Source organism: Chlamydotis macqueenii, chromosome 1, assembly GCF_036417535.1.
Source record: "Chlamydotis macqueenii isolate bChlMac1 chromosome 1, bChlMac1.mat, whole genome shotgun sequence".
In the NCBI taxonomy this organism is placed as follows: domain Eukaryota; kingdom Metazoa; phylum Chordata; class Aves; order Otidiformes; family Otididae; genus Chlamydotis; species Chlamydotis macqueenii.
Genome location: NC_141556.1, coordinates 1,434,302 through 1,454,998, shown reverse-complemented (window position 1 = coordinate 1,454,998; position 20,697 = coordinate 1,434,302). Strand labels below are relative to the sequence as shown.

General features: G+C 54.7%; 1 protein-coding gene across 2 annotated transcripts in view; it reads right to left on the bottom strand.

The window, feature by feature from the left end:
• Positions 1–4,104: 4,104 nt before the first annotated feature.
• Positions 4,105–20,697, bottom strand: part of AHCYL2 (adenosylhomocysteinase like 2) — an 80,690-nt gene continuing 64,097 nt past the window's right edge. The window contains exons 7-17 of one of the 2 annotated variants that reach the window (XM_086744016.1): positions 16,678–16,784; positions 14,971–15,087; positions 11,411–11,474; positions 10,283–10,371; positions 8,795–8,865; positions 8,562–8,656; positions 6,960–7,058; positions 6,511–6,579; positions 6,347–6,425; positions 5,506–5,626; positions 4,105–4,275 (exon numbers count right to left, since the gene is read on the bottom strand). In XM_086744016.1, coding sequence (XP_086600142.1) covers positions 4,269–4,275; positions 5,506–5,626; positions 6,347–6,425; positions 6,511–6,579; positions 6,960–7,058; positions 8,562–8,656; positions 8,795–8,865; positions 10,283–10,371; positions 11,411–11,474; positions 14,971–15,087; positions 16,678–16,784 — 918 coding nt within the window. In that variant the 3' untranslated portion in view covers positions 4,105–4,268. Of the gene's footprint in view, positions 4,276–5,505; positions 5,627–6,346; positions 6,580–6,959; positions 7,059–8,561; positions 8,657–8,794; positions 8,866–10,282; positions 10,372–11,410; positions 11,475–14,970; positions 15,088–16,677; positions 16,785–20,697 lie in introns of those variants that run through there. The other variant, XM_086744024.1, reaches the window with a different exon arrangement.

Genomic DNA, 20,697 nt, shown 5'->3' with positions numbered 1-20,697 from the left:
ACGAAGGACACGCCCCCGCGCTGCCATTGGGCGGGGGGCGGGGACAGGAGGGGAGGGGAGGGGCGTCCCCAGGTGGCGGGGGGTCCTGGGATAATGGGGGGTGGGGGGGAGCGCGGGTTTGGGGGGGGGGAATGGGGAGAGGGGGGAGCTGGGAGCGTGGAATGGGGGGGCTATGGGGTGTCCTAGGGGTGCTGGTTTTGGGGGGGGTGAGGGGGTGCTGAGGGGGGGTATGGGGTGTTCCTAGGGGTCCTGGGGGGGTTATGGGGTGTCTCTAGGGGCGATGGGGGGGTATGGGGTGTTCCTAGGGGTGATGGTTTTGGGGGGGGGTGCTGAGGGGGGTTATGGGGTGTCTCTAGGGATGCTGGGGGGGGCTATAGGGTGTCCCTGGTGGTGCTGAGGGGGGCTATGGGGTGTCTCTAGGGGTGCTGGGTGGGTTATGGGGTGTTCCTAGGGGTGATGGTTTTGGGGGGGTGCTGGGGGGGGCTATAGGGTGTCCCCGGTGGTGCTGAGGGGGGCTATGGGGTGTCCCTAGGGGTGCTGGGGGGGCTATGGGGTGTCCCTAGGGGTGCTGGGGGGGGTTGTGGGGTGTTCCTAGGGGTGATGGTTTTGCGGGGGGTGCTGGGGGGGTTATGGGGTGTCCCTGGTGGTGCTGAGGGGGGTTATGGGGTGTCTCTAGGGGTGCTGGGGGGGTATGGGGTGTCCTAGGGGTGATGGTTTTGGGGGGGGTGAGGGGGTGCTGAGGGGGGCTATGGGGTGTCTCTAGGTGTGCTGGGGGGGGTTATGGGGTGTCCCTAGGGGTGCTGGTTTGGGGGAGCAGTGGCGTTGTCCAACCCCCCCTGTCCCCGTACCACAACTTTGGGTCAGGGCAGCTCCCGGGGCCTGGAAAGCAGAGGTGGGGGCCGTCGGGATTTCCCCTCCCCGCTCCTCTCCTCCCTCCCTCCCCACCCAACACGGGGGGCTGGCTGAGTTTTGGGGGCGACCACCGCGGCGCGTGGCCGGGGAGCTGCCGGACGCCCCCGTCCCGGTGCCGCGCGTGTCCCGCATCCTTCCCCCGCCGCCGGAGAAGCCGAATCTTGGGGTGGGCATCTCCCCGCGCCGCCCCGGCAGCGTTCCCGGTTCTGCAGGATGGGGAACGGGAGAGATAACGGGATTTTTTAATTTTTTTTTTTTTTTTCCGGCACCGCTCATCCCGCTTCCCCCAAGGACAAGCGCCCGCGCAGCCCCCGCTGCCCCACGGCCGCCCCACGGCCGCCCCACGGCCGCCCCGGCTGCTTTCCCAGCCGGGGTTGATCCGGCACCGGCTCAGGGGCCGAGGTCCCCATCCCCACCCCAGGGCCGCCCCCAGAAACTCCCCGTCCGCGCCCGCCAGAGCCGGAAGACGCTGCGGAGAAGCGGAGTTTTCCCATCGTTTATTTGTTTCGAGATTACAGAGTCGTTATTGCTGATCTAATACAATCACTCAGACATGAATATTGAAAACAGCCTTTGGAAAACGTTAGGGGCGCGCGGTTTCCGTCTCCTCACGGCAGGCTGATGGCAGGTTTTCCTCTCATTATTTCTAAAGTTCAGACCAGAATTAATTTCCTTATCCAATTTTGCTGGTGTTACCTAAATCTCCTTTTTCCTAATTCTTTAAAAATGCGTTACGTTAAAAAAAAAAAAAAACCAAACAACCAAAAAACCAAAAACCCAACCGAAAAGCCCAACCCATTACACATTTAATTTAGAGATGATCACAGAATGATTCCAGATTGATCAGGAAAAAGCCAAGCCAGCAAAAAAGCTTACAGAAGAAGCAGAACGACACGGAGAAGAGCTTTAAAAATCCAGGTGGGAAAAGCCAGTTGGGATTTTATTATTTTTTTTTTTTCTCCTATCTCTGAAGATAAAACGGGCTTAAAAACCAGCACGAAGGAATTGGGGGACGGGGACGGCGCCAGGAGCGACGGACACGGGGGAGGCGCGCGACTGCGTGAGCCGTGCCGAAGGGTCGCGCGGCTGGAGAGGGATTTTCCCGGGGCAGAAGCGGCTGCGGGCGGGACACCGGTTTTCCAAAAGCCGCTTTGCTGGACGGGACCCCCGCAACCGCCTTTCACCTCGACCGAGAGCGGGATTCCACGTTGTGCGTCTGGAAAGAACAGAAACTCCGGGCTTCGCTGGTTGATGCAGACCAAGGGGAAAGACCCGAAGGTGACGTTTCAAACGGCTGAGGGGACTCTGCCCAAAAATCTCAGGATCTGGATAAAACTCACGAGTGAGTAGAGGTTATTTCAAGCTTGTGGTTAGCGATCAGACTCTGATGAAGTCTTCTCCAAGGCCTGAAGTCTTCTCAAAGTCTTAAAGTCTTCTCAAGGTCTCCTCAAAGTCTTCTCAAAGGCCCAACATCTTCTCAAAGTCTCCTTCAAAGCCCTAAGGTATCTTCAAAGGCCTAAAGTCTCCTCAGCGTCCTCTCGAGGTTTTCTTTTTAGGCTTTGAGAAATCTCAAAGAGAAATTTGGAATAAGCAAGCACACGAGAACGTTGCTCCGAAGACGAGCGGCTCGTGGTCAAGCCGACTTCAGACCTCAGCATCAAGAGCTGCGAGAAAGACTTGGCCGCCGAGACCGTAATTCCACAGTTTTTCCTTTCTTGTGCGTGAACGAGCTGCCGCAAAAGAGTTTTTTAATGACGGCAGAGAAGTCCGTGAGGACAAAACAAGGATCTGCAGCTGATGAGGGACCTGGGCACCAAAGCAGCAACCACAGGATGAAGGCTTTTGGACTCACGGGGCCAGGCAAATTCACTTCAGGGCCACGTTCTCCACGTGAACTTGGAAAGCGACTCTGATGAGACGCGGAAGCTTGGAAAGTCACCTCGGTGCGCGTGCCGCACTGTCCACAGCGTTCCGGCGGGACATCCTGGGCTAAAGAGAGAAATTACGGCAAATTTGTTCTCCGTTGGCTCCGACACATCAAGATTTGAGGTGATTAAAGGGTTTTAGCGACGCCGAACTCTTCCCCGCACACGAAATCGTGGTGGAGATTTCTCCAGCGTACATCTCGCACTCAAAGGGGGTTTCTAGATTTTATCGTAGAAATATTCCTAGAAAATAAAACTCCAAGATTTCCAACGAGGACTGACATGCGGCTGGAGAAACCTCGCGCGGACACGGGTCCTCCCAGCCGAGATGGCCGACGAGCTCCGCTTGGCTTCGAAGAGCTCCCCAACACGTGAGCAGCGTCGGTCGGCGAGGTTGCAAGGCTCCTCCGCCAGCGCGGGCGCGCACGGCCGCCCGGTAGCCCCACCGGGAACACGACTTTGGTTGAACCGTAGGAGGTTGGCACTCGTGACGAAAGCAGCAGGAAAAGACTGCGGAGCTGCGATGAAGGAAGCGGTGGCGGGTCCTACCCCATCACCACCACGTTACGCATCCGAGGGGGCACCGCTCTGCCCTCCTGGCTTCCACCGCGTGCTAGGGGTTCTCCCCAGCCGACGCTGACGACCGGACCCTTCGTTACAGCTTTCAGCAGTGCTAAGGCGAAGTTCACCGACTCAAATCAAATTACGAGAGGCTTCTCCGGCGACCGCCGGCGAGATGCAACGCTTCGCTGCCAAGGCGGCACCCGGCTGGCCGGCAGCGCCCGGGGCACGCGAGGTTTTCAGCCGTGTTGTCAAGCGGCATGAGAAACGCGAACCTGGCCGGCCTCCAGGTTTGGGATCCTGGGATCTGGGTTCGGGATCCTGCTCCGCCGGAAGAAGCACTGGGATGAGAAGGAAACCAAAAGCAACGTGCGACCTCTGGGTGGAGATGTCCCTGCTCCTCGCAGGGGGTTGGACCAGATGACCCTGAAAGGTCCCTTCCAACCCAAACCATTCCGTGATTCTACGACCTCGACGTCAGATCCCGCAGCTCCCGTTGTGCGCGTCGGGTGAACGGTGACAACGAACTATTCCGAGTACATCGCAGCCACTCGATTCCACCGGCTCCTTCCTCGGCTCCCCCATCCTCCCAGCGCCCCCCCCGAAAAGAAAGAACAACCCAAAGAGAAAAAACGAAACAAACGGAAAGAAATCCACCGTCTCCCAGTCCCGCGGCAGGGCGAACACCAGTGGCAGAGGCCGCGTGAACGGTATTCTAATTTAATAAATAAATAACCTAAACACACTGTCTACTACGTGAGCAAGCCCGGCTCTAGCTTAGGAAGCTTGCGCTGTTTCATCCTGTACAGCAGTTGAGAAAAGACACGGGTTCTCGTTCCTCGCGATTCTCCGGGAGACAGCGGCAGGAACTCAGTATCTGGGGGGAAGAAGAGAAAACGGGGTTGTGGCAAGGCGCTGGGGAGGGACGCGCAGCTCCCCCGGCACCAGCGCCGCGTATTTTGGGAGGGGTCGGCAGCGAGAGAAGAAATGATTTAGGAAGGGACGTGGTCCTCGTCTCCTCCCCCACAAATACCGCGCTATATTTGGCCACCCGCCCTCGCTGCTTGAACGCTGCCGCTCGCTTCGAGTACGGCACGGGGAAAATTCGACGGCGCCCGGTTGATTCGGGGACCGGGTCGCACCGGTTTGCGTGGGCGTCGGCGCAGAAACCGGGGAGGACGCGCAACGCCTTAAACGCCGACGCCTGGCTGATGGCCACGCCTGAAGATGGCCCGGTACATCTCGACCCCGCGGCGCGCGGGGGATGTTGGAGGCGGCGCGGCTCTCCCTCGACGCGGGGAATTCGCCGCGACCCTCTCCGTATTCCCGCTTCTCCGCGCGTGGGACAAAGCACGCTCCCCGCCAGGCCAGGGCAGTGAAACCGGGCAGAGAAAACGGAACCGCAGGCAATTCCTCCGCGGGAGGGCACGGCTGCGTGGCAGCACCGTGATTTTGCACGTGGCGCAGGGCAGGGGAAAAAAAAAAAAAGCTCAGAATGTGGCAAAACCCGCTAAACCCCCAAAGCGGAGCATTTTGGGGTGGCGCTGCTCTGGCGTTGAGCGCTGAAGACCGGCGTGCCAAGAAAACGTCTTCTGCGAGAAAAGAGCAGGGCTTCAGCTCCTCACAAGCTGATCGCTGCGTGCAAAGGCATTTTTCAGGGTAAAACCGCGTCGCAGTGCCGGCCACAAACAAAAGCCCGGGAAGGGAAGGGATCCAAGGGTTTAAATGGAGAATTATTAATTTTTGGGGGGGTCAGCGCAGCCCGTGCCGGAGGAGGAGAGCCGCCGGGCGAGCCCGCAGCTCCGCGCCATGCCGTCCTGCGTCAAACGTTAAAAATAAAGCTGGCAGCCGAGCCGGCCGGGCAGCATCGCGCCGCCGTTCGCCGCGTCTGGGTGACAGCTGCTGCCAGACGCAAAGGGCTCGCGTCCCGCCGAGCGTCCGCGTCACCGCTCCCACCGCGCCGTCCCCTTCCCGGCGACGGGGATTAACAGAAAGCTCGTGACGTCTTCTGAGGGGACGGGTGGGACGAAAGCCCGGCCGCCCCCGCCCCCCTCCGCGCGCACCCCGCGCTCGCGGCAGAGGACAGGAAGAGGTCGAGGCGCGGCACCTGTAGTAGTTTGGTTTGAAAGGTCCGTTCTTGTTCAGCCCCAGGTATTTCGCTTGCTCATCCGTCAGTTCCGTCAGGTGGGCGTCGAACGTCGGCAGGTGAAGGCTCGCCACGTACTCGTCTGCAAACGACGCGAAGCCTCGTTAGTACGGCGCGGGGAAGGGAACGCGTCCCCTCCTGCCGCGCGCCAGCTCCCTAAAGCCCCGGCTGGGAAAGGCGTCGCTCCTCACGCCTTTGCTGCTGACCTGGTCTCCCGGATGGAGGATGCCACGGCCCTCGGGGTATTTGGAAGCAGAAAGGAAAATCTTTCCCTGGAATAGGGCTCCCGCGTCTGCTGCCGCGTTACGCTCTACCCTTGGGCAAGCTTGGACGCTCTACTGATGCAGGAGCCACCGGACACTTCTGGTAGGTGACACCTAACGCCCAAGCTAGGGACAAGCTGCACCCGGTCTCAAAAACTACAAATAACCCCCAGAAGTCCAGTTTGGCAGCAAAAGCGTGGTCAGTACGGCTCGTGTCCTCAGGAGAGGGTTCTGCTGGCAGAGCTGTTGGTCAGGGGCCAAGCTGTTGGTCTTCGCGGCCAACGAAGGGTGGGGAAGCCCTACATGAAAATCCCCGGCATCGGCGCGGATGGACCAAGCGCGTCAGAGAAACAACGCGTCCGATTTAGCGAAGAGCCCAGACCCAGTGGGAAGACCGTCCTGGAAGACCCTGAATTTGGCAGGGAAGCAAACGAGAGCCCGGGAGGCCACGGTGCCCTGCCGTCCTCAGCCCAGCCTAGCAAAACCTCCCATCTGTTCCATCTCGAAACCAAAAGCGAAGGCAACGGGGACATCTTTACCCATTTTCTTGGGCAGCAAGTACACGTCTTGCTTGTAGCGGCCCTCAGGAGCGTTGTAGAGCTCTATCAAAGCCAAAGCCTGCATGGAGAAGACGCTTAGGTGAGCGACCACTGCCCGCTACGCAGCGAGACGTTGCTTTAGGCTCAGCCCAAACCCTACTCGCCTGCGTGGTGGCGGTGATGGACAAGACGAAGGTGGGGACGGTGGAGCAGCTCAGGTTCAGCAGGCGGCCCTGGGAAGCAGAAAGCGGGCGTTACCTCAGCGCGGCACCGAAAGCAGCCTGCAGCCCCGCAGAAGGTACGAGAAACGCGTCCCTTCTGGGATGAAACACCGTTTATCACATGCGCTTGAGAAGGAAAATCTGATCAAATCCCCCGAGGGAGACACGTTGGGGCGGGGTACAGAAACACACAGGAGCTTTTCCGCGTTCCAGTAACTCATGGGCCGGAACAGGTTCAACCCAAGCCGTCCAACCAGAGGGACCGTTGAGCTGCTGAGGCCCACGAGGTGATTTCTGGACGCGCTTCGGCTCCACCGCTCATCCAGCTCTTGTTTTTCTCCTCCGCAAGCGGAGAACGGGTCGCAATTCCCGCTCCTTTGCCTGTGACTCACCTCTGCCAGAAGGACTATCCTCTTCCCGTCCGGCCAGATGACGTGGTCCACCTGGGACCTCACCCTCTCCCAGGTCAGCTCAGGCGTACGCAGGCTTGCCTGAAACACGGTGTTCAGAGGGTTAAAGCGCTGGCAAAAGATCAAAAAACAGAAGCGACACAACAGGAACAAAAAGAGGAAGCAACTCGCTGACATTCTGCTGGGTTTATGGTTTCCTCCAGGTCCAGACACGGTCCCAGACCACCGAAACCTTTATGAATCATGACCTGGAGCTATTTTTACGATTACAATGCATCAAAGCTCCAGCATCAACTATTGTGTTGCACCGAGCTGAACTCTTGGTTGGGTCTTAACGGTGTAATAACGCGAAAGCAGAGGGACTGGGGTGGAGAGGGCGATTCACCAGCTCTCCAGGGGAAGGACTGAGGCTGGTGGACACCAAACACTGCATTGGAAGGAGAAGAATTGAGGCTGGTGGACACCAAACACTACGTTGGAAGGAGAAGGACTGAGGCTGGTGGACACCAAACACTACGTTGGAAGGAGAAGGATTGAGGCTGGTGGACATCAAACACTACGTTGGAAGGAGAAGGATTGAGGCTGGTGGACACCAAACACTACGTTGGAAGGAGAAGGATTGAGGCTGGTGGACACCAAACACTACGTTGGAAGGAGAAGGATTGAGGCTGGTGGACACCAAACACTACGTTGGAAGGAGAAGGATTGAGGCTGGTGGACACCAAACACTATGTTGGAAGGAGAAGGATTGAGGCTGGTGGACACCAAACACTACGTTGGAAGGCGAAGGATTGAGGCTGGTGGACACCAAACACTATGTTGGAAGGAGAAGGATTGAGGCTGGTGGACATCAAACACTACGTTGGAAGGCGAAGGATTGAGGCTGGTGGACACCAAACACTACGTTGGAAGGAGAAGGATTGAGGCTGGTGGACACCAAACACTACGTTGGAAGGCGAAGGATTGAGGCTGGTGGACACCAAACACTATGTTGGAAGGAGAAGGATTGAGGCTGGTGGACATCAAACACTACGTTGGAAGGAGAAGGATTGAGGCTGGTGGACACCAAACACTACGTTGGAAGGAGAAGGATTGAGGCTGGTGGACACCAAACACTACGTTGGAAGGCGAAGGATTGAGGCTGGTGGACACCAAACACTACGTTGGAAGGCGAAGGATTGAGGCTGGTGGATACCAGATGCTACGTTGGAAGGAGAAGGATTGAGGCTGGTAGACACCAAACACTACGTTGGAAGGAGAAGGATTGAGGCTGGTGGATACCAGACGCTACGTTGGAAGGAGAAGGATTGAGGCTGGTAGACACCAAACACTATGTTGGAAGGAGAAGAATTGAGGCTGGTGGGCACCAAACACTATGCTGGAAGGAGAAGGAATTTGTCTGGCTCCCTGGCGTCCCTTGGGATCGCAGGAATGACAACGCCATGCCTGACTGTCTGCTGAGACACGGGGAGCGCTGGGTGATTTGATCTCCTTGCCCAAGTGGCGCCGCTCAGAGGCGGCTGCCGAAGGGTCCCGAAAGCACCAACACCCCACCCCGTGCCCGACGCCCGTCCCTGCGCTCACCACGTCGATCTCGGTGTTGGAGTGCCCCATGTTGCAGACGATGCAGCTGTTCTTCATCCGGTCCAGGTGTTCCCTGGTCACCACATTCTTGTTGCCTGCCGGACAGCGAGATCCGTAATAAACACCCGTGTTCACTTCCCCCATCTTTTCCCCCTTTCCTTTGGAAAAAGATGGGCCCGGTGACGGGGCGCACCCCCCCGACGACCCCTCCTCCTGCCTCGGGGACCGCGTACCGGTGCAGGTGATGACGATGTCAACTTGTCTGATGACTTCGTTGAGTTTCACAAGCCGGAATCCATCCATGCTACGAGGAAAGCGGGAAAAATTAGTCTGAGAAGCAGCAAAACCATGCCAAAACCAGGGAAAAACCTCCATAAATTGATTTTCAGCTACTCATTTTCACTCTCTAATGCCAGAAACGGGAAACCAGCAAAGCAGCACGCAAAGGGCCAGGTACCTCAAGCCATGAGAGGGGTTTCCGGAGCCAACCTGGAGGATCTGGGACTGCTGTAGGGAGAAGTGCAAAGAGATTTTGGGGGTTTCCAATTTTCTGCCAATGCCTCCGCGCCTGCAAACCTCAATTTTTCAATCCAGACGGCTTTTTTCCAGCTGCCGCTCTCCAGCCAGGAGATGCAGGCGCGCCCTCCTGCTGCAGAATCCTTTCCAATGTGGATTTAGATGTTAAAAAAACCCCAAACCCCCAGATGCCTACCATCAACCTCGCATCGCCCGTACAGGCACCTGCGCCATCTTCAGAAGCGCTGAGCGCTCAGCAAGTCCCGCCCGGCGTCGCCCGGCAAGGTGCGCTCAGCGCCACGGATAACGAGGGCAGGAGGTTTTTTTAGGGATTTGTTGACAGTCCTCCCGAGAACTTCAGAGTTACTATAAAAAAAGTCTTTTTTTTTTCTGCTTTCTGTCCCATTTACTGTTTTTTTTTCTCGCTCCACTGCAAGCTCCTCACGAGAAGGGCCGCACGGGCTGCGGCAAACGACCGAGTTCCCAATTAAGGATGCGGGTGCTGGACGTGCCCCTTGTGAAGGTCGCCAAGCAAACCGAATGTTGATCGGCTCTGCTAATGAAGCAGGGCTCGTTAGTTTTCTCAGCACCACAGCCCTTCGCAAGCTCGTTGTCAGGAAGAGCCGGGGGTTTAACAAGGCTCCGGGTTGGTTTTGGGACGCTGCTTTCAGCGTCACGGCCCGTCTCGGACCTTGGGATGCAGAAGCGGCGTCTCTGCACCCAAACAACCTTTCCCCCGAGGAAACGCGGGCGGGTGTAACCGCAACGCGCCCGTGCCGGGGCGAGCCGCGTGCCTTAAGCCAGGAGAGGTTTACGAGAGGTGGGTGGTCACAGAAACCCAAATATTCCGTGGGTGAGAGGCGCGCACGGCACAGCAAAGCCCGAGTTTGGTCTCCAAAGGCGGCGGTTCACTCCCAACATCCTTTCAAGCCACAGCGTTAAACTCCTGGCCGCTGTGGTTACGATTACGCAAGCTGGCACGTGGGATGCAGATAAACTGGGTGACATTTTAGTGCAGGAAGCCTTTCCTGGCTGTGGGAGAAAGCCGTGGGTCCCTCCGAGGGTGCGGAGAAGCCGCGAATCCCCCTCACCAGCATCCCTCTTGGGAGGGATCACCGCCGAGCGATTTCTGGCCATGATTTTCCTCAAAAAAAAATTTTAAAAATGAGGCTAAAGAAGAAGGCGGGCTCGGTGCAACTGCTTACCAGGCCTGGAGGGCACAGATGGGATCGATCTCTGTCACGTACACTATGGAGCCCATGGCCTTCAGAGCAGCGCAGCAGCCCTTTCCGACCTGGCGAGGGAGAAGAGCAGAGAGGAAGAGTGAGACGCCGAGACGCCGAGAGCCGGCGGGCGTTGGCACGGCCGGGGAAAAGCTTCCAGGGCATGGACAAGTCCCAGCGCCTCCTCCGCAGCCCCAAGGGCCCTGCGCAACCCTCTCTGGTTACACAGACTCAGTTTTGGGGTGCAGGAAATTCCTGGCTTCGGAATAATCCAGGACCTGAGTCAGGCCCAGCTGGAAAATACAACAGCGCTGTTGATTTTGGCCCCAGGGAGTTTTTTCCCACCCAAACACCCTGATAGCTAGAAGGCAGGACGATAACGAGCGATTACGCTTGTCTCAAGGAAAGTTTGAGCCTCTTGTAGCCTTTGCTCTATTTAGGAAGCCTAGTGATTAAATCGTGGAGGGCTAACGAGCTTTAACCGTCACGCAGCGCGTACGGCGCAGAGGAATTCAGAGGAACGGTTCAATGACAAAGGGTTCCCCAAAAATGCAGTTGCACATGAGAAATCTGCCCAATCCCAGCTCTTTGGGGGAAAAAAAAAAGAGTCCCAGTACAGCACCCACAGTAACTGGTGTTAACTGGTCCCAACAAGACCTGCCGAAGGGTGAAAATCCCTCGGGAGAGGATTTCTCCGTGTGGGGGTGCAGGCATGGGGATGAGTCAAGAATAACTCGTCTTTCTTGACCACGCTTCAGCATGCAACGCTGCGGCTATATTATATTCATAGTATAAAATCGTGTAGAAATGGAAAATAGAAATACAATATTAATATAGTGATAACTGGAAACGTAAATGTTCGGATAGAAAAGATCTTCAGAATATTTCACACTCGTGTGTTTTGAGATTCAGGCTCGGTGTCTTGCGTGATACTACAGAAATGTTCTGGAAATCGAGGAAATCTCCCGTCTTGGCGACGGGTCTGAAGCCCCCGCGGGTCTGAAGCCACCTGCAGACGCAGCGAAAAGCCGCCGGGACGGAAAAGCCCGGTCGGATAAAGGACGCGCCGATTTGACACCGGCACGCGCCTGGGCAATCTGAGCCCCTTACCTCCCCGTAGCCACAAACCACGACTTGCTTGCCTCCAAACATCATGTCTGTCGTCCTTTTGAGGCTAAAAAGAAAAAAAAAAAAAAATTAAAGACCGGCAGTAAGATTTGTTCCACCGGCGATGCTCTGACGGACGGCGGTCCTTCTCCGCTTGCTCCTCCTAACTGCCACGGCCGCGTCCCGCGTCCCTGCAGGGACCCGGCGATTCCGGGTGCGGAAAGGACCCGAAAGGCACCCAAACCCCAACTTCCTCCTTTGCTAAGGGTGGGTGCCACCAGTGAAACGCAACAAAGAGGAAGGATTGGGGGTTTGCATCCCTTTTTTTGAATTTTTTTAGTCGGATCTCGTTGGTTTGGTACTCCAGAAATCAAAATCTTTTCCAAATATATTTTTTTCTTAATTTTTTTTTTTTTAAATCAAAATACCCGACAGAAATAACTGCAGAAGGAGCAGGGAAGTGGTAATTTCTTGCCAGAACCCCAGTGCTCTCCACAAATAAAGCTCTCCCTTCCACTCTGCTTCCTTCTGGCTTCTCCCGAAGAGCGCCCTACATTGCAGGCTATTTTTAGCACCCAGTAAATAGGTTAGCAGTGCCGGGAAGGCGAAATTCCCTTCCATTTCCCAACGAATTTCCATAAAAACCGCAGCAGATTTCATTGCACCTCTGCTCAGATTTCCCCTGGCCCAGTTTTAGACTCGACTCAAATCCCAACTGACCTCCCCGTGAGGCCCATCAACCGTCACAAGCGAAGACCACAAGATAAAGAAGATTTGAAAGATTTTAATGCACTGCACATGGAACAAGGAGCTCAGCTGTGGCTTGGGACACACAAAATTTGGGGGCAACCCTTGACCGGGCAGCTGACCCGCGTGAGATGGTTGAGTAGGCATGGTGGTGTTGGGTTGACGGTTGGACTTGATGAGCTTGGAGGTCTCTTCCAACCTTAAGATTCGGTGATTCTGTGACAGAGGCTGCCTTGTGTGTCTTGAACCCTCCGACCACAGCGCAGAGACACGGTCATCATAAAGAAGGAGGGGCTACTTAATCAGAAAAATTACTTCTGCAAGATGTTTTCACAGAATCACAGACTGGTTTGGGTGGGAAGGGAGCGTTCAAGCCCACCCAGCCCAACCCCCCTGCCAGGAGCAGGGACATGTCCAACCGGATCAGGTTGCTCAGAGCCCCGGCCAACCTGGCCTGGGATGTTTCCAGGGATGGGGCATCCACCGCCTCTCTGGCAACCTGGGCCAGTGCTCCACCACCCTCATTTTTCCCGTTACTGCTTCCAGCAAAGCCCAGTTAGTGACGCGTCGCATCTCAGAGCACGCTGCCGCACATCGCAGCTTTGCGATTGAACATAATTTGGCGACCAGGTGATGATTTTGATTGAACTTCTCCAGTTTTGATGGGCAGGACGAGCAAGAAACCACGGGTTGGTTGCAGTGTCAAGTTCTGTAATAAAACATCTCGGCATGGAAGAGCCAGATGCCACCACTACTGACTTGACAGGGAGCCTAAAATTCAGCCTTTTAGAACAACATGGGATGGAGATGTTGGGAAGAAACTGCACGTGCAGCGGATCACCCCGGGAAGGACATTTGGTGGATCGCCAACTCGTACGGCACTCGCACACATTTTTAAGATCATCTTCGTGCCCCTGTATTTGGACACACAGGTTTTACAGACATGAGTCTCCTTCACTTCTCCTGCTCAAGGTGACCACCACCAGGAAGCCTACTTCAAAGCCGGGGTGATGGCTGAGGCACTCTACTACAAATCTCACAAAGATTTGGGAAAAAGATGTTAGAGCAGCGTCCACCATCAACAGAGGAGCCTGTGTTGGGTCTCTGAGAACCTCTCAGATCTCGAGATGTGTTTAAACCTCAGACCACATCAAGTTACCAACACAAAAAAAAAGTCTTCTCTCATGAAGCAGGTTGTCTGCACCATGGAGGGTTCCTCCTCTGCACCACAGCTACCTGGCACAGAGCATCTTTCCTCCGGCTTTCATCTCGTCAGCGTCAACGCCAGTCCAGAAAGTCAAATCTGTGCTTGCTTCCGTGCTTACTTGTCTACTGGGACCACTACCAGATGCGATATTGTGAATAAAACTTGTCCTAAGCTCACTTGGCTTTGAGAAAATTTGGTGGTGGGGACACGGACGGCCATCCAATTCCATCAAAATAAAGAAAAAAAAAAAGAGAGAGAAAGAGCGGAAAAAAATTTCCTCTTTTACACCCTCTCCAGATCACAGCTTCAAGTATTTTGCACTGCATCTCAAGACCAACAGTCTCAGAAAACATCATGTTCCTGGTGCCCACGGATCCATCAGCAGCTGATTCCCGCCCGATCCGAAACAGCACAGCACCGTCAGGATGCGACAGAGCTGCTCCCAGTCCCACGGTCTGCCTGCTGGGATTTCTGGGGTGGTGGGAGCACAGAGGGATGCAAACACTCTTCTGCCTGCTTGTACGGCGCGAGGCTGTAAATCCTGCAGGTCCGGGGTGGGGATGAAGCAGTCATCGGCCCCGTCATCCCCACCTTCTGCACCTGATTATTTGGGTGGAGGACAGGGTTTAATCCTCAGCTCAAGCATACGCTTTGGACACGCAACTGTTGTGGGATAAAGTCTTGGTCTACCACAACCTCTTCTGGTTTTTTATTTCTCTTTAGGTTTGTTGTGTATTCCCAGGAGAGGATCAAAAAAGGAAACTAGGAAAGCAAAAAACGTTGCGATGAAGCAGTTGGTCGACTCACACAAAACACAGATGGGTTTTATCCTGGTGCTACGAAGGGCAGGAAGGAGTGTCGTAGCCACACGCGAGGACTTCTGAAGTCCTCACGCAGGAGTAGCTGCAGGGCTTGAACGCAGCTCCGGTCACGCTCACCGGGAAGGGAAAACGCACGCGAGCCACCTGCGCGCGCGGAAGGGCAACGTCACCCCGAGAGCACAAAGGCTCGGCGAGCTCCGCACTGCGAAGTGCCTTACATCACCACGGCCAATAAAATATTTGATACGTCTTCCAGCCACGCCGGGAAAAGAGAAGACGTGCTTCCACAAAAAGAGGAGGAGAGGCGCCCCATTCACACACCTAGCCGGGTTAAAAATATGGAATCCAGGCTTCTGGAGATGCTACGGTCTTTGCGGCAAGATCGTTATCCTACAATCACAAAATTCAATGTTTGTTTTCTGGTGTGCACCTATTTGTGGAGCTTTACATACAATTGTACAAGTGAATCTGCCCAAAATCACAGAATCACAGAACGGTCTGGGTTGGAAAGGACCTTGAAAGCCCATCCGGTCCAACCCCACTGCAAGAAGCAGGGACATCTCCAACCAGAGAGCCATCCAACCTGGCCTTGTCTCGCAGACCCCATCCATGACACAAACAGGATGAACTAGAGGTAATAAAGGGTCGTCGTCTTCTCCTCTGACACATCGATTGATCTAAAATGATCTGCGCTGGCAGGTAGGACAGAGCCACGGGTCTCGTTCCCTGTGGGGTCCAACACAACCCGAGCACGGGACGCGGCCCTTTTGGGGCGGCCATGTACGTACCCGTCCAGGATGGACTCTCTGCAGCAGTACAGGTTGTCAAACTTCTGCTTTGTGACCGAGTCGTTGACGTTCATGGCTGGGACGCAGAGCTTCCCCGCTTTGGACAACTGGTACAGCCTGTTACGAAGAAAGAGATGATCAACGGAAAAATATTTCCCTACGCCCTACCGTTGTGGGCTCTCAAGACCTTGTTTCGCTGGAGGAAGTGGTGTTTGTACAGATGTTTGAACCCATCTCCCACCCCAACCTGCTGGGTTGGCAAGAGGCATTCCATAAAAACATCAAATAGCAGAGATCAGAAGATGCTCTAGACTCCATGTGCCTTGTAACTATTGACATTACGACCATCCTCTGATGTCCTCAAAAAGACAAAACCCCCAAATCCTGCTTCTGATAACGTAAGATGAGAGCTCCTGTCATTCCTCAAGCTCTTACAGCTCAAGATAAATAGGAATGGCCACAGAAGAACAACTTTCACAGCAGCGTGAAGCTGCTCTGATCAACGCTTGCAGCAAAACGTTCATTTGAACGGCAGCAGGAGCGTAATCACCGAGATGTAGTGCAAGAAGCAACCAACCTGACCTAGTTCTGAGAGCAGACTGAACTCCTGGCAGCAGCAAACACCCTAAAAATGGATCTAAAAGCGACACGACGGCTACAAAGAGACTCTGAAAACCATCCCTGCTCCAGACCTTGGGAAGGAGGACACGGTCCCTCGGTCAGCCTCTACAGACCACCTCCAGATTTCTCCCCAGTCTCATTTTGTCGTCTGAGGAGCCTCACTCCCCAGGGTTGCCTGTGCCCTGGAGGTAAGGGGACCGCGTTCCCCGCACGGACGCATCGATGCCACCAGCCTCAGAAAACAACCTCGCTCCTGGCACGAAAACGCGGGGAACAGTTTTCAACATTGCTTTGGTTTTGCCCATATTTGGAACGATTTTTGATGCTAAAAATATTATCAGGTCCTTTTCTTGACCCCGCTGGCTGCAAACCTGAACCGGTCGCTTCCTCGTTTCGAATATTTTATTTCCCTGTTTTGAGGGCTGCTGCTGCTCCAAGAGCTGCAGCCCAAGCCCTTCTCCCTGCAAAAAAACCCAGAAAAAAGCAGAGGCTGCTGCTCTTCTCCTCAGGCCCCGATTTTAGGTCACCTGTGACACAATTAACGTCACTGGAAGAGCACCTCTGGTACTTCTCCTAACCCTGGGAGCCACTTCTCCCAGTAAAATTCCGCTTCTGCCGCAGACCGATGGATGTCACTCATCATACGGCTGCAGCTCTGCGGTTCTCCCTTTCTGGGCTCCCACCCCAGCTGGAGCCTGGTTTCCTCTTCCCAAATCTCACTTCTTCCCACAGACTGAGTTTAGACCCGCACTTTTGGTCAAGGAAGTACTTCTGCTCCTCGTCTGAAATTCAGAGCTGCAGTTCCACAGTGCTTTCGCTACATGAGAGATGTAAACCACTTCTTACGGGAAAGCCAAGCCCGTGCCGAAGGAAAACCACAGACCACGTGTTGGGAGGTTCAACACCCAGCTGAGCCTGTGGCATCTGACAGCTTGGGGGTCTTCTGCCACCGGAGCCCTGAGGCAGAAGATCCAACATCTCCGTGCTCACAGAGAATCACAGAAGGGTTTGGGTGGGAAGGGACCTTTAAAGGCCACCCAGTCCAACCCCCCTGCAAGGAGCAGGGCGCCCAGGCTGTCCCGTTACCTGTGGACACCAGTCACGCTCTCCTCCACTATCCCCTTGATCTTCTTGAACATGTTGGGGTATTTCTTGTAGATCCAGTGAGTGAGATCTCCTCCGTCATCCAAAATCTGTAACAAAAACAACCACAAAGTCACCGCTCTGCAGATTCAGCAAGGCCTGCTGACCCAAGGGGTTACCAAGGAGTAAATCACACGCTCAGATCAGTCCTAATCAAGCCCCGGTTTTGGCAACTCAAACGCCACATGGGGACACCTTAGGTGAGACCACTCTGCAGAGGCACCAAGTGAGATAAACACACCAGACCTTGATGTTGATGATGAGATGAGAGGGACCAGGGAAAATTGCCATGGAAGCTCCTCTCTCCCCATGTTCCAGAAGTAGAGGTAGAAAAGTCTTTGAACCCTACGCAGTCATCAGCTTTTCTGATACAACTGCTAATGGAGGAGGGAGGAGAATGGAGAAGGAGGAGGATGGAGGAGGAGGAGGGTGCAGAGCCGCTAATGCCAATTATAACGCAACTGCATCATCAACCACTGCGCATCAACAACACTGAACCTCTTTTAGACAACAGCTTTGGGTCTCTGCTCATTTCATCCGGCCTTGAACCTCAAACTGAGAAGCATAAAACTCTTCTTTATCAGATCACGCGTCTCCCAAGTCACCCCCTTCCTCCTCACGATGCATCTCAGGGTGGTGGAGAACGTCGGACACTACTGCTTTAATAGAAACATTACAGATGAGCAAGTAAAGGCGCCCTTTGAAAACGTTCTTCGGAAAGGACAGACGTGACAACAATTCGGTCACAGAAAGCCAAAAACTGCAGTGCAAAGGGATGTCCAAGAGCTTGTCCACTCTCTGCTGGTGTTACAATCATCCAGCACATGGTAATGGCTTTGGACATGAAGGTCGTAACGCCGCTAAAAGTCTAAGATGTACATCCAGGTAGACCATTCAGATAGACACGGGTTGATGTTTTCAGGAATTTTTGCGACGTGCTATAGTGTCGCCAGAACAATCAAAGACTACGCCAAGGCTTAGTTTTTACCTCTGATCCTTACAGAAGATCTCCCTGCCAACGAAGTTTATCAAGAGACTCATCGTTTGTGCCCTACGCATCTTCCTCGTAACGAACACGGCCCCAGTCCCAACCACTTTGGGTCACCCCCTGCTACATCTCAACACACAGCTCCCGCGACAGAAGCCCCGTTGCGGGCACGAAGACGACGTTCCTGAGCTTCATCACGACATGACGTGGTTGCTGCATGGAGCCACCACTCTGACATCCGTGGGCAAAGAGTTGCTTGGCCATGCTGCGTACTAGCCCAACCTTTTTCTCTCTAAATTGCAGGATTTGGATGGAAACATTCCAGGCCAGGTTGGACGAGGCTCTGAGCAACCTGATCTGGTTGGAGATGTCCCTGCTCCTGGCAGGGGGGTTGGACTGGGTGGGATTTAAAGGTCCCTTCCAACCCAAACCCTTCTGTGATTCTGTGATTTTCCACCGAAGGCAAAGGCTGTGGGTGGCAGACGCTCCTCCACAAATGTCTGGAAAGCACATGGTGTCCTGTCTTCCACGCAGACCTGACTTTGAGTCTCCGAGGAACCCCCAGATCCACCTCTCGTTCACAGGCAGGTAAGGGTTAAGTGGGCTGAGACGCTCTCCTGGGCCAGCCGAGGTAGGAATCCAGCAGCTCGGCTCCCAGGACGTCTTCATTTCATTAATCCTCATTTAATAGCGCACATAATCCTCTTTCTAAGAAAGAATTCTGGGGGTTGGCAGTTTCCTCTTTCCTAGGAGGGCAGGAGACGAAAAAAAGCCCAACCCAATCAATGGAGGAACTGGTTTTTGATGGGAGGTCACCTTCGTGTAGCAGCCTGTGGTACGGGCCACATATTTCTGCAGTTTGCTCAGCTTTTCACAGGTGATCTGTCTCCATTCAAACTCCTCCCAGGAAGATTTTTTTTCTGGGGAAAAAAAAAGCCTTTATTTGACGTGCAAATAACGTTTCGTACAGAAAACCGGCGGTTGTAGATGTCCGTCTCTCGGTGCTGCCGCCGCCTGCCGCCCACCCGGAGGCACGACCTGCCAACCCACGCTCCCGGCTGCAGTTCATCAACCTCCCGCTGGGTTTTGGCACTTTTATCTTGGAGCACAGCATGCTGGAGTGGTTGCACCTGTAAAAACATCTTCTTATCACGCCATGCCTTCAGGGATGTTTCTCTCTTTGGAGATGGGACCATCCTCTGACCCCAGCACCGGGAGATATCTACTCCTGCTCCTCCACAGCAGTATTCACCCTGAATTTTTACGATTTTTGACTGGTTTGGTGATCTGGATCCCCTTGGTAGGCGTTTCTCTCTCCAAATAACCAATTTCACGTCGCTGCCTGCCCAGAACAGCTGTGACTTCTCACTCCCTCAGTCCTCCCATTTCACGGTTCCCCTAGCAGAAAATCTCCGGCTCTTCCATGAAAGAAGCTGGTGTCTCAAGGTGCCATTTCACAACCTCTTTAAATCCATCCAAGACCCCACTGCCACCAAATGCCTCGCCCTGCCCCCCTTCCAACTCCGTTGGGGCAACAGCCGACACCCCGTGCTTGATCTTGCCAAAACTAAAATTAGCTAGGATTAGCTCAACAACATGGTTGAAAATAACTGACTGAGGAAAACGACTGGCGAAAACGCAAGGAGACGGCAGGACGGCACGGCTGGAGGTGGCATCGAAAGGCCCCGGTGGCAGCGTGGTCCTAGATCACTTCATGCTGCCGAGGAAACCAAATCCCCAGCCCTGCAGATTGGGTATTTTTCAGAAAAATCCCTCTGAGTCATTCCTCTCCAGACAGAGCGCTGCTCGAAAGGTCTGGTGTTCCGTCAGAAAACCCAACGTGTTTTACCGGAGACTCTCCGTGTTTGTGGCTGGCTGTTCCCATGGAGCCAGGCCACACAGAAGCCCAAACACTGAGGAGTCACGTTTGTGGACCGTAAGACATCCCTATTTATTTGCATGGGACAACGTCAACTCCATCACGTCTGGCCATGCCGACCTGGACGCGGGACTGGTGAGGGCCAGCAAAGCTGAGCAGGGCTCCTGGGGAGCACTTCAAGCCCGGATATTAAGTCATCGTGGCTTGCACCACGCCGCTGAACAACTTCGACCCATTTTGCTTTCTCTTACGTAGAAATAGGGATTGCCCTTCAATTTATTGAGCTTAAAGATGTAGGAGCCTGCAATGGAAGAAGGACGTGGAGCTGGTGGAGAGGGTCCAGAGAAGGCCACGCAGATGCTGAGAGGGCTGGAGCAGCTCTGCTGTGAGGCCGGGCTGGGAGAGCTGGGGCTGCTCAGCCTGGAGCAGAGGAGGCTCCGGGGAGAGCTGAGAGCTGGCCCAGGCTGCCCAGAGAGGCGGTGGATGCCCCATCCCTGGAAACATCCCAGGCCAGGTTGGCCGGGGCTCTGAGCAACCTGATCCGGTTGGAGATGTCCCTGCTCCTGGCAGGGGGGTTGGGCTGGGTGGGCTCTAACGCTCCCTTCCCACCCAAACCATTCCGTGATTCTACAAAAAGAGGTTCAACCAGGAGCAGCAGGTTAGAAATGAGCTGCTCAGGCTCAGTCTTACAACCTGGGGACGTGTCTCCTTGACTCGGGACATTGGGGGAAATTCTCAGTCTCAAGGACAGAAGAGAAAAAATAGGATGCACGCTCTGAAAAGTTGCCATCAGGACACGGAGCAGAGTAGGTTCATCTGGCTTTGTAATTTCGTCTTGCTTCTTCAGCCAAGTTTGCCAGCTCCTCCTTTCTGTAATAATCATATGAAGAAGCTCCGTTCCACACATGTGCTTCACCCAGCACCCAGCATCCTATTTCTCATCTCTAAAAATGTGGGGCTCTAAATCTTTGGGAGGCAGATCTTGGGGAACCGCTAGATCCATGGCATTTGGTGCTCCCCACCAATTAGTTCCGTGCTCCGGAAGCAGGTCTGAAAATACACGGGTGGCTGGAGACACAGGGCGCAGAATCAAGAG